This window comes from Triturus cristatus, chromosome 2_1 (genome assembly GCF_964204655.1).
Source record: "Triturus cristatus chromosome 2_1, aTriCri1.1, whole genome shotgun sequence".
Taxonomy (NCBI): Eukaryota; Metazoa; Chordata; class Amphibia; order Caudata; family Salamandridae; genus Triturus; species Triturus cristatus.
Window position 1 is genome coordinate 1,162,475,304 of NC_140581.1, and position 12,576 is coordinate 1,162,487,879.

General features: G+C 40.9%; 1 protein-coding gene across 1 annotated transcript in view; it reads right to left on the minus strand.

Moving 5' to 3' along the window:
- Window positions 1-12,576, minus strand: part of CORO2A (coronin 2A) — a 408,458-nt gene that overhangs the window by 11,326 nt on the left and 384,556 nt on the right. The window contains exon 11 of the mRNA XM_085636611.1: window positions 10,459-10,730. Within this exon, the coding sequence (XP_085492737.1) occupies window positions 10,459-10,730 (272 nt within the window). The remainder of the gene's footprint in view (window positions 1-10,458; window positions 10,731-12,576) is intronic.

The following is a 12,576-nucleotide window of genomic DNA, read 5'->3' on the forward strand; positions in this document are numbered from 1 at the left end:
ACCAAATGCCTTAAGCATTGGGATTTCTTAACTTTTAACGTGAATGTTTTTTTGGGATGCAATGTTTTTCTCTCCTCTGCAGGTGCATTTGCATGAGCTCATGGTTAAAGAAAAGCACATTGTGTGAAAGAGTATCTTTTGGCAAGAACAAAAAGCCTTAATAAACAAACGGAGGACTACTGTCCGTGCGAAATTGGGAAACGGGAGGAATTCAAGGACGCTTTAATGTATGGACCAAAGGAAAAAGAAACTCAAGTGTAATTGCCAAGTTTTGTTGTTTGAAGATGGAAAATAATGAGACATATGCATGGGATTCTCTAAGGTTCTGTAGCAGGTATAATTGAGGATATACCTCACCTTAATTCCGATTTCCTTTAGACTCTGAGAGGTACAGACATCTTTGCGACATCTCTGTTGTGTGGTTTCAGGATATACAATATTCTTTCCTTTTAGAGAACTTCTACAGATGCGGACACCTTTTTCTGCTTCCCTGACTTAAATAGGGTTTTCCTGATTCCTAGTTTATAATAGGGCTTAGTAGAATTTCTTAGACAACTTCATGTACAGGCAGGGGGGTCACAACTTTAAATCTCCAACCAGACTTTGTTTCTCATTCTCTGTATTGCAGCTACAGAATGCCTCATTTGCTTTCTGTTATTGAGTATACATTTTGTCAGATGGTTTGGATATCAATGAGTGATTCTGTATTTGTATATTATGTTTCTGGTACTGATTTAAATTAGTTTAGAATTTTTAATAAATTCATACTTAATCCCATCTTCTGACTCTGAAATTTACTGTGTGACCAAGTGGTTTACACTGTAATTGTTAAATTGTAGTTGATCCTAACTCCTTTCATTCCTCAGGCACCTACACACTTCCATTACAGGGGACAAGGAAGAGTGAGCCCAAATTCGATGCGTTAGCAGATGGTAGCAGAGGACAGTTCGGTCCGGATATAGGGGAGTCAGGAGATTTTATATGAGAATAGTTCAGTTACTAGTCTCCTATAGTCCTAGTCCCAGTCCTAGTCCCAGAGCCCATGTGTCGAGTCGGAGGATTGGTAGAGTTCCAGCGGTTTCTAGCGGAGTGGTAACAGCAGAGGAGTGAGTATTAACAGGGTTTCATGTGAACAGCTTATGCTTAGGTTGCATTGTTATAACAGTTTTGTTATGTTTGGTGGAGGCATTTTGAATGTTGTGTAAATGAGGTGTTTCATGTGAAGAAGTTAAAGTTGTTATTGGTTCTGACGTAACCTAAGATCCTGGGATGATATTAAAAGTGTAGAATACACTGTATTGTAATTATCTTCTGAGGTTTTGTGGCGTCTGTCGTGAGAATTCATCGACAGCCCAATTGAGATAGGGACATTTATCTTTATGTGTGAAAGCGAGGTTTAATTAGTGAGGTGAACATTTTGAGCAGAGGGAAACTGTACTGATCAGGGAGATTCCCTGCAGGTCAAGGTTTCATTTGAATATATTTCAGAGTAGATAGGAAAGCGTTGTTCCGAGGTATTTCTTGCGTGATTGAATTATGTCGATTTCCCAATTAAAGCAGACAATTGTTATTTGTTGCCATTGTATTGTGTTTATTTGCCTGCGTATGTCTGAAGAGCGTGTGATAATGAAAGCTGCAAAGGAGGGTGAACCACTACAAGGAGTGAGACTGATGTCACAGGGTGCCGCGCTGGGATTGATTGGTTGGTGTAAAGCTGCGCTGTTATTGGTCGTCCAGGTCATAGTGCTGTGTTGGTATTGGTTGCCGATTTTAAATGCCTACTCTGTAAAGATTGTTATTTACTGTTTTGAAATGAACAATTCTAATTGTGATTATTGGCATTTTACCAGAAGAATGAAATGTTTTAAGGTCACACAAAATTTGATAATTGGAGATGTGAGGATACCTGTAAAGGAAGGAGAAGAAGCACCTCTTGAAGATACTGCAGGTCATTATATGGCGATAAATGTAGGGCTTCACATTTGTACTTGGCTTAAACAATAGCACAAGATCACTGAGAAAGAAGGTGCACTGGAGTTTCCACGCTATGGTACATTTAAAGTGAGAAATATGAAAAACTTGAGGAGGATTTTGTTTGAGATTAAAGCAGACAATTGTTATTTGTTGCCATTGTATTGTGTTTATTTGCCTGCGTATGTCTGAAGAGCGTGTGGTAATGAAAGCTGCAAAGGAGGGTGAACCACTACAAGGAGTGAGACTGATGTCACAGGGTGCCACGCTGGGATTGATTGGTTGGTGTAAAGCTGCGCTGTTATTGGTCGTCCAGGTCATAGTGCTGTGTTGGTATTGGTTGCCGATTTTAAATGCCTACTCTGTAAAGATTGTTATTCCCTGTTTTGAAATGAACAATTCTAATTGTGATTATTGGCATTTTACCAGAAGAATGAAATGTTTTAAGGTCACACAAAATTTGATAATTGGAGATGTGAGGATACCTGTAAGGGAAGGAGAAGAAGCACCTCTTGAAGATACTGCAGGTCATTATATGGCGATAAATGTAGGGCTTCACATTTGTACTTGGCTTAAACAATAGCACAAGATCACTGAGAAAGAAGGTGCACTGGAGTTTCCACGCTATGGTACATTTAAAGTGAGAAATATGAAAAACTTGAGGAGGATTTTGTTTGAGATTAAAGCACAGCCTAGACCTACACAGTTTAAAGCACTCAATGCTTGGGAGTGTGTGGCTCATGGAGAGAGAAAGAGAGATATCAGGGAAGAGCTAGAAAGGCAGTGCACATTTACGCTAATGCTAGGTGGGTTGCAGAACAGAATAAGTGGAGAACAAACCTGATAGAGGGAGTTAACTTGTATCATTGGTTGACTGGTAATGAATTTGAGAAGGGCACACAATAGAAATAAAAGAGAGAGAGAGGAAATGAGGCAAGCGAATCAGCTGATGGAGGTGAAAACGGTGACAGTTATACTAGTAATAGTCTTTTAGACATATTGCTGCCAGAGCGTCCGCCCCCATACAATGAGACCCAACAAGAGGAGGTAGAAGCGCTAATGCTACTGGGCATTTTTGGAATTGCTACTGCACCAGTAAATCTGAGTCCTAATGCAATGGGGGTCACTCCTGTCAATATGAATCAAAACTCGATGTGAGGGTGTTCAGAGATTTATGCCCCTGGCCCCTCCGCAGATTCAAAGGTTCCTGATGCTCACCAACCCGATCACCATTTGCCATATTGTCCCTATATATAATCCCAGCTCCACAGGGAGTGTTACATATTATTTGACTGTTCCAACGGAGTCGAGAGCCCCGGAGAAAGGTCCTACAAGCTTGATTGTGAAGTTTATTCCCTTGGTTCAAATTAATGCGAGTTCCCCTTGTGGTGCGAGTGCAGAACCGATGGCAAATCAGACCGGATTTAGACCTTTGAGTTCAGTTTAGGGGTTGCCAAATTTAGATTTGCTTATTTGGGAGCCACCCCATAATGCACAAAGTAGCACCCCAAGAGAAGGACCACCAGTACCATAGATTGCTGAGGTGCCACATAGACTTGAGGCCCAGGAGATAGAAGAATGGCTAAAGATTCTTAATGCTACCTCGAGTGAAAGTGGAAGTACAGAAATGAGTCAATAAATTATCAAGTCATCGTTGAAAATAAATTTAGTGGATGTAGCTAAATTAAAACTTGAATTAGACAAGATGATAAGTGGAAGTCTTGAACTGGCTTGAATAAACACCTTATCAAAAAAATTAGCTTTTGTTTATCAGCAAGAATGTTACTAGGAGAGCGAGACAAGCTCATGATAATTTTAATTTAATTTAGAGAACTTCTACAGATGCTGACACCTTTTTTTGCTTCCCTGACTTAAATAGGGTTTTCCTGATTCCTAGTTTATAATAGGGCTTAGTAGAATTTCTTAGACAACTTCATGTACAGGCAGGGGGGGTCACAACTTTCAATCTCCAACCATACTTTGTTTCTCATTATTTGTATTGCAGCTATAGAATGCCTCATTTGCTTTCTGTTATTGAGTATACATTTTGTCAGATGGTTTGGATATCAATTAGTGATTCTGTATTTGTATATTATGTTTCTGGTACTGATTTAAATTAGTTTAGAATTTTTAATAAATTCATACTTAATCCCATCTTCTGACTCTGAAATTTACTGTGTGACCAAGTGGTTTACACTGTAATTGTTAAATTGTAGTTGATCCTAACTCCTTTTATTCCTCAGGCACCTACACACTTCCATTACAGGGGAGATGGAAGAGTGAGCCCAAATTCGATGCGTTAGCAGATGGTAGCAGAGGACAGTTAGGTCCGGATATAGGGGAGTCAGGAGATTTTATATGAGAATAGTTCAGTTACTAGTCTCCTATAGTCCTAGTCCCAGTCCTAGTCCCAGAGCCCATGTGTCGAGTCGGAGGATTGGCAGAGTTCCAGCGGTTTCCAGCGGAGTGGTAACAGCAGAGGAGTGAGTATTAACAGGGTTTCACGTGAACAGCTTATGCTTAGCTTGCATTGTTATAACAGTTTTGTTATGTTTGGTGGAGGTATTTTGAATGTTGTGTGAATGAGGTGTTTCATGTGAAGAAGTTGAAGTTGTTATTGGTTCCGACGTAACCTAAGATCCTGGGATGATATTAAAAGTGTAGAATACACTGTATTGTAATTATCTACTGAGGTTTTTTGGCGTCTGTCGTGAGAATTCATCGACAGCCCAATTGAGATAGGGACATTTATCTTTATGTGTGAAAGCGAGGTTTAATTAGTGCGGTGAACATTTTGAGCAGAGGAAAACTGTACTGATCTGGGAGATTCCCTGCAGGTCAAGGTTTCATTTGAATATATTTCAGAGTAGATAGGAAAGCGTTGTTCCGAGGTATTTCTTGCGTGATTGAATTATGTCGATTTCCCAATTAAAGCAGACAATTGTTATTTGTTGCCATTGTATTGTGTTTATTTACCTGCGTATGTCTGAAGAGTGTGTGGTAATGAAAGCTGCAAAGGAGGGTGAACCACTACAAGGAGTGAGACTGATGTCACAGGGTGCCACGCTGGGATTGATTGGTTGGTGTAAAGCTGCGCTGTTATTGGTCGTCCAGGTCATAGTGCTGTGTTGGTATTGGTTGCCGATTTTAAAGGCCTACTCTGTAAAGATTGCTATTTCCTGTTTTGAAATGAACAATTCTAATTGTGATTATTGGCATTTTATCAGAAGAATGAAATGTTTTAAGGTCACACAAAATTTGATAATTGGAGATGTGAGGATACCTGTAAGGGAAGGAGAAGAAGCACCTCTTGAAGATACTGCAGGTCATTATATGGCGATAAATGTAGGGCTTCACATTTGTACTTGGCTTAAACAATAGCACAAGATCACTGAGAAAGAAGGTGCACTGGAGTTTCCACGCTATGGTACATTTAAAGTGAGAAATATGAAAAACTTGAGGAGGATTTTGTTTGAGATTAAAGCAGACAATTGTTATTTGTTGCCATTGTATTGTGTTTATTTGCCTGCGTATGTCTGAAGAGCGTGTGGTAATGAAAGCTGCAAAGGAGGGTGAACCACTACAAGGAGTGAGACTGATGTCACAGGGTGCCACGCTGGGATTGATTGGTTGGTGTAAAGCTGCGCTGTTATTGGTCGTCCAGGTCATAGTGCTGTGTTTGTATTGGTTGCCGATTTTAAATGCCTACTCTGTAAAGATTGTTATTTCCTGTTTTGAAATGAACAATTCTAATTGTGATTATTGGCATTTTACCAGAAGAATGAAATGTTTTAAGGTCACACAAAATTTGATAATTGGAGATGTGAGGATACCTGTAAGGGAAGGAGAAGAAGCACCTCTGGAAGATACTGCAGGTCATTATATGGCGATAAATGTAGGGCTTCACATTTGTACTTGGCTTAAACAATAGCACAAGATCACTGAGAAAGAAGGTGCACTGGAGTTTCCACGCTATGGTACATTTAAAGTGAGAAATATGAAAAACTTGAGGAGGATTTTGTTTGAGATTTAAGCACAGCCTAGACCTAGACAGTTTAAAGCACTCAATGCTTGGGAGTGTGTGGCTCATGGAGAGAGAAAGAGAGATATCAGGGAAGAGCTAGAAAGGCAGTGCACATTTACGCTAATGCTAGGTGGGTTGCAGAACAGAATAAGTGGAGAACAAACCTGATAGAGGGAGTTAACTTGTATCATTGGTTGACTGGTAATGAATTTGAGAAGGGCACACAATAGAAATAAAAGAGAGAGAGAGGAAATGAGGCAAGCGAATCAGCTGATGGGAGTTGAAAACGGTGACAGTTATACTAGTAATAGTCTTTTAGACATATTGCTGCCAGAGCGTCCGCCCCCATACAATGAGACCCAACAAGAGGAGGTAGAAGCGCTAATGCTACTGGACATTTTGGGAATTGCTACTGCACCAGTAAATCTGAGTCCTAATGCAATGGGGGTCACCCCTGTCAATATGAATCAAAACTCGATGGGAGGGTGTTCAGAGATTTATGCCCCTGGCCCCTCCGCAGATTCAAATGTTCCTGATGCTCACCATCCCGATCACCATTTGCCATATTGTCCCTATATATAATCCCAGCTCCACAGGGAGTGTTACACATTATTTGACTGTTCCAATGGAGTCGAGAGCCCCGGAGAAAGCTCCTACAAGCTTGATTGTGAAGTTTATTCCCTTGGTTCAAATTAATGCGAGTTCCCCTTGTGGTGCGAGTGCAGAACCGATGGCAAATCAGACCGGATTTAGACCTTTGAGTTCAGTTTAGGGGTTGCCAAATTTGTAAATGTAAATTGATACTTGTATAGCGCACTACTCACCCGCAAGGGTCTCAAGGCGCTTGTACGAATACCGCTGTGGAACCCATCCTGGCTTTCCCTGTGAGGCGTCCACTCCTGGGCACCCCCAAGGTGGAGGCCAGGCATCCTTAGCGTTGTGGGGGCCATGGTGGAGATTAAGCAAGCTATTGCCCAGAGTTGCAGAGTGGGACTCCATGATTGGAATGGCACCGAGGCAAGAATTACCAGGTCCGTGGAATTTTTTAGCCCAAGACCCGCCGAGGCGGGGAATTGAACTCTGGTCCCGGGCTAGACCTCTGCATCAGGGTCTGCCGCTCTAATCATTGAGCCACACTTCTCCACAATTTAGATTTGCTTATTTGGGAGCCACCCCATAATGCACAAAGTAGCACCCCAAGAGAAGGACCACCAGTACCATAGATTGCTGAGGTGCCACATAGACTTGAGGCCCAGGAGATAGAAGAATGGCTAAAGGTTCTTAATGCTACCTTGAGTGAAAGTGGAAGTACAGAAATGAGTCAATAAATTATCAAGTCATCGTTGAAAATAAATTTAGTGGATGTAGCTAAATTACAACTTGAATTAGACAAGATGATAAGTGGAAGTCTTGAACTGGCTTGAATAAACACCTTATAAAAAAAAATAGCTTTTGTTTATCAGCAAGAATGTTACTAGGAGAGCGAGACAAGCTCATGATAATTTTTCTGAAATAGCTCAGAAGTATGAAGTAGATTTGGAGTGGACAAAAGCTTTACAGAAGAGCCACCAGCACCCAGATTTGGAGTGCACTGTATAAGTGAGAAGTTAATTCGTCAAAAAGACAAAGTCCCAAAAGATCAATGGGGAACCACCTCCTTCCAGAGAGGGAGGGGTGGTAACTACAAGTTTCTCATTGCGATAAAAATCTAGTGGATGTTATGTTCATGTACCTTGGAGTAAGAGTGATCTTGAGTCATTTGCTAATGATTTCCCTAGGTTAATAGAGAAACTAGTTGATATTGTGGTTCCAACTGATTTGTGGACTGCATGTAAAATAGCTACAGAGTTGCCTGTGAGGGAACCAGTGAGAGACTCTTTGACTAATAGTCCTTTACCCATAGTAGTGAGAAAATACAACCAGGTGATGACATGATTGAATCCAATGTGTTGCCCCAAGATATTGACTGGGTTAAGATTTATCGAACAACCTCGGAACCCAAAGAGATGATTCATGCATATTATGAGAGATTGTTACAGGCATTTAAACAGTCCAGTGAAATGGAAACGTTGGAATTTAAAGATATGGGACATTTTGTATTTAGGTTTGTGACAGGATTGAGGCCTGAGATTAGTATGATCATTCAACAGCATTTGATATGTTGACAAAATAAGTCAGTTGGTGAGATTCAGCGATATGCTAAGTATTGCAATGATAAGATTGACATGAGGCAGAAGAAATTGAAAGAGAAACTCAAGGTAGTTCAAATGAAAGCTGCTCAGAGGAGAAGTAAAGTCCAGGAATGCACCCCCTATGCAGGAAATGTGCCCGCAGGGAGCTCCTGCCATGCAAGGAGGAGGTGGTTTTCAGTAACAAGGTAAGAGCAGGGGTATCCCTATTGATCCAAGTACTGTAATTGATGTAGCCACATTAAAAAATTCTAACCCATGCCACTATTGCAATAGGTTGGGGCATTGAAAATGGGAATGTCGTTGTAATCTTGCAACTCAAGGTCGGGAATCCAGGGTCTCAGAACACTCACAGAATGCACCTATATTGAAGTCTCAAAATCTTAATGTGCTCCAAGGCCCATGGCTGCAAATTCCACAACCCCAGATGCCACAGCAATCTGCCATTGGTCCTACATATGTTTAGAATCAGACTTCAAATGTGAACCAATATTCTTTCCAGGGTAACATTCCTTATCAGCAATACCCTGTGTTTGAGACCATTAAGAATTCTGGCTCAGATCTGTCCACCTGATGGTGCCTGAGAGAGGAGGAAGATTGTGTGCTTGGCGCAGTCTTGGAGGTAGACCAGAGTGGCCCATTTGTAGATGGTGAGGTAAATAGCCCTTCCGTATCATTTTTGTTTGATACAGGTGCTACTAGTTCTACTGTAAGAACAGTGGAAGTTCCAGACCTACTCCTCTCGGGAAGAGGTATCCAAGTTGTTAGAGTTGCTAATCAACAAATGAGGAATCCTATTGTTGAGGGTGTGCCTGTAAGGACAGGAAATTTTGAGGATAATCATCAGTTTGTGATTTGTGATTCAAGCCCTGTGGCTTGTTGCAGGGCTTCCCTGATTCCCGGTTAGAATAGGGTTTAGTAGATATCTTTAGATAACCTCATGTACAGGCAACAGGATCAAAACTTTCAATCTACTCACCAGTATTTGTATCTCATTTCCTGTGTTGCAATTACAGAATTCCTTATTTGCTTTCCGTTATTGAAGATACATTTTGTCAGAAGTTTTGGATATCCATTAGTGAGCCGGTATTTTTATGCTATGTTTCTGAGACTGATTTATATCAGCTTGGCTTTGGATTTATAATAAATTCATACATAAGCCTATTTTCTAACTCATAGTTTTACTGTGTGGCCAAATGGGTTACACTATAATTGTAAAATTGTAGTTGATCCTACCTCCTTTTATTCCTCAGGCACCTACAATCATGCATTGAAGGGGGCAAGGAAGAAAGAGCCCAAATTTGATACACTAGCAGGTGGCTTCTGGTATCTTAATGTACTTTTTCCTGATTTACACTCGGGCTTAGGATGTTATGATCCCTCTCACTTCAAATATCTACTGGTCTACTTTTATATCTGGAAAACTATTGCTACTTGATTTTCTATTCTGTTGATTACTAGGTACAGGCATGAAAGAACAACCCCCATTTTCCTGTATTCCTATATGTTTCTAATTTCGAAATGGTCTAATATAACATTACAATAGGGAAGACAATTATATGACAACACATAGCTCTTATTTTTTGAAAAATTAAGGTCTAAATAAGGGAGTGGGTATTTTCAAATATATTCAAAAGGTCAACATTTTTAAACAATTGCTAGATGATGTCAGCTTGCAACCAATTCCCATGTTTGAAACAATGTAGTGCAAAAAATGGAAAGGGATGATTGTTTTTTTGTCATTTTCTGATCTGTGAACACCGAATCACTTGCTGAGAGAGATGGCCAAGTAAGCCAAGAACACAAAGGGGTCTATTAGGATGGCGGGCGGATCTCCACCGCCGAGCTGGCGGTGCTCACCGCCGGCCCGGCGGTGGAGACTTGCCCACCATATGTCCCTGGTTCACCCGTCGCCATATTAGTATGGCGTGGGGGTACTGCAGCGGACAGGAAGACAGAGTAGTTGACCTGTGTAAACAATTTGAGGTGCAACAGTACCTTTAGGTTATGAAAGATTGTGAATGATCGGGTCTACACAAACATGTACCCCAATGACAGTGAAAACATTTATGAACGATTTTGGTCACAAACGACCCTGCACATGTTTTTGATTGAACAGGAATCCTCAGATTTTAGGTCATTTGTGGATGTTTTTACAAAAGTACATAAGGTGTTATCATTGAGAAGCATTACTTCTAAATACTTTAAGTTTAAAAATTATTGTGTACATTTGTGCAAATCATGTTAGTAGTACAATATAATATTCATCCATACCTCATTTTCTGTTTTGGGAGGTGGGCATTCAAATACATCAAGCCCATTGGGTATGGGGTTGCCTTTTCCATCATTTGGTTCCTCACCCCCTCTTTTCAGTACGTTCTCATCTCGAAACTCGTGTCTTTGACGAATGCCGCTCACTGTCAGTTGATCCTTTGTTTCCTGGTGTGTTTTTGGCCGGCTGTCACTTAAAGTGGGCACACTATTATGTAGCCTAGGCAATGGGTGTGGTGTTTCCGATCCTGGTTTCAGTGATATTAAAATAGGACCTTCAAATGCAAGCACACAAATATTTAGCATACATCATATTGTGGGAATGTTTAAGAAAAATGTAATAATATAATATAATATGATTTTAATTGTTATGGCCAGTCGGCTGAAACAATAAACATTGAAAGATTGAATATGTTGCATGCTTTGTTGACACAAGTTGGCAGAGACACCGTCATAGGTTTATCGCAAAGCAGATAACATTCATGACTGAAAACAGCAGCACAAAGGTGTAACATGGCTGTGACTGTCGCACAGCCACACAGTCAACACAGTGAGATAAGGACATGGGTGCAGAATGACTAGCCCATTCAAATACAACATTTGAGATTATCCTCTTCTGTTTTCCTTGATGTGAATCTGCTAAATGACAAAGCATGGGAGAGGATCTAGCACAGTACCTTTCAAAATGAACATAGTAACACTATGATCCATAAATGCTAGTAAACTCCTGCTGAGTTAATGAAATGCCACTCGTACCAGCCAGACAATAGTATATATCCTTTCCATCAACCAAGACAAAATTTGGAAGCGGTTACTCTCCTTCCAGAATTATTTTCTGAAAGCAGTATAATTCAGCATAAATATAACATTAGTTGCTGGGGATGGTAATTTGGTCATATCAGCTCCTTTATCAGATGAAGGTAATGTTTTGAGTAAGTTAACGTCTTCTATACACAAAGTAATTTAATTTATATAAGCAACCTTGGGAACTTTATAAAGTGTAAAAGAACCAAAGCTTGGAAACAAAGTGATCAACTTCCAAGTTGATCTGAACAGATGAGTACAGAGAGTACATTTGAAGGAGGACAAGCTTCCTTTTTGACCTTAGATGAATTGTTTGACTAAGAGGGGTGTGTGATGGTACACAGAAAGCATCTCCTGTGAATAAGGGTCTCTCTCGACTCAGCATATCAGTCTTATCTACAATGGAGAGAGCATCACCACTACAGTCAATCAACAGCACACTCTTATCTACAGTGCACACTACATGACCACTCCCTTTAGGACATCCCAATTTCAGCATATTGTTAGAAAGGGTTGATTGAATTTTGCATATATCCATCGAGAGAGTTACTCTAAGGGAGTATACTACCAGTTCAATCAATCAATCAATCAGGGGTTTGTAAAGTGCGACTACTCACCCGTGAGGGTCTCAAGACACTGGAGAGGGGTGGCTCCGTATGGTGCTGTTGTCATCTGAAGAGCAAGCTCTTGAGGTCCTTCCTGAACTGGAGCAGTGTAGAGCTTTGCCAGAGGTGGAGGTCATTCCACTTGGCTGCGAGGTAGTAGAAGGACTTCCAACAGTTCTGGTCTTGTAGATGCATGGGATGGTGGCCAGAGGCAGGTCGGCTGATTGGAGGTTTCTCTTGGGTACGTGGAAGGAAAGGCAGTTGTTTAAGTATGCTGATCCGATGTTGTAGAGGGCCTTGTATGCGTACGTGAGGAGCTTGAAGGTTATTCTTCTTTCGATGGGGAGCCAGTGAAGATTGCGGAGGTGTTGGGTGATGTGTTTGTGATGAGGGATGTCTAGGATCAGTCTGGCTGTGGCGTTCTGGACGGTCTGGAGCTTGCGAAGGAGTTTCTTGTTGATTCCGGCATGGAGGGCGTTGTCATAGTCGAGTCTGCTAGTGATGAGGGAGTCCGTGACATTTTTTCTGGATTCAAAGGGAATCCAACTGAACATTTTTCGGAGTATGTGGAGGATGTTGAAGTTCAAGATTCATTCCAAAGGTAAACAGGTTTATGAGATCAGAGCTCAAAAGAATAACTGACCAATGCTGGGGACACCTATTTGAACACATCCTCCTTACTTCCCTTTCATTAATGGAAAAGTGTAAAGAG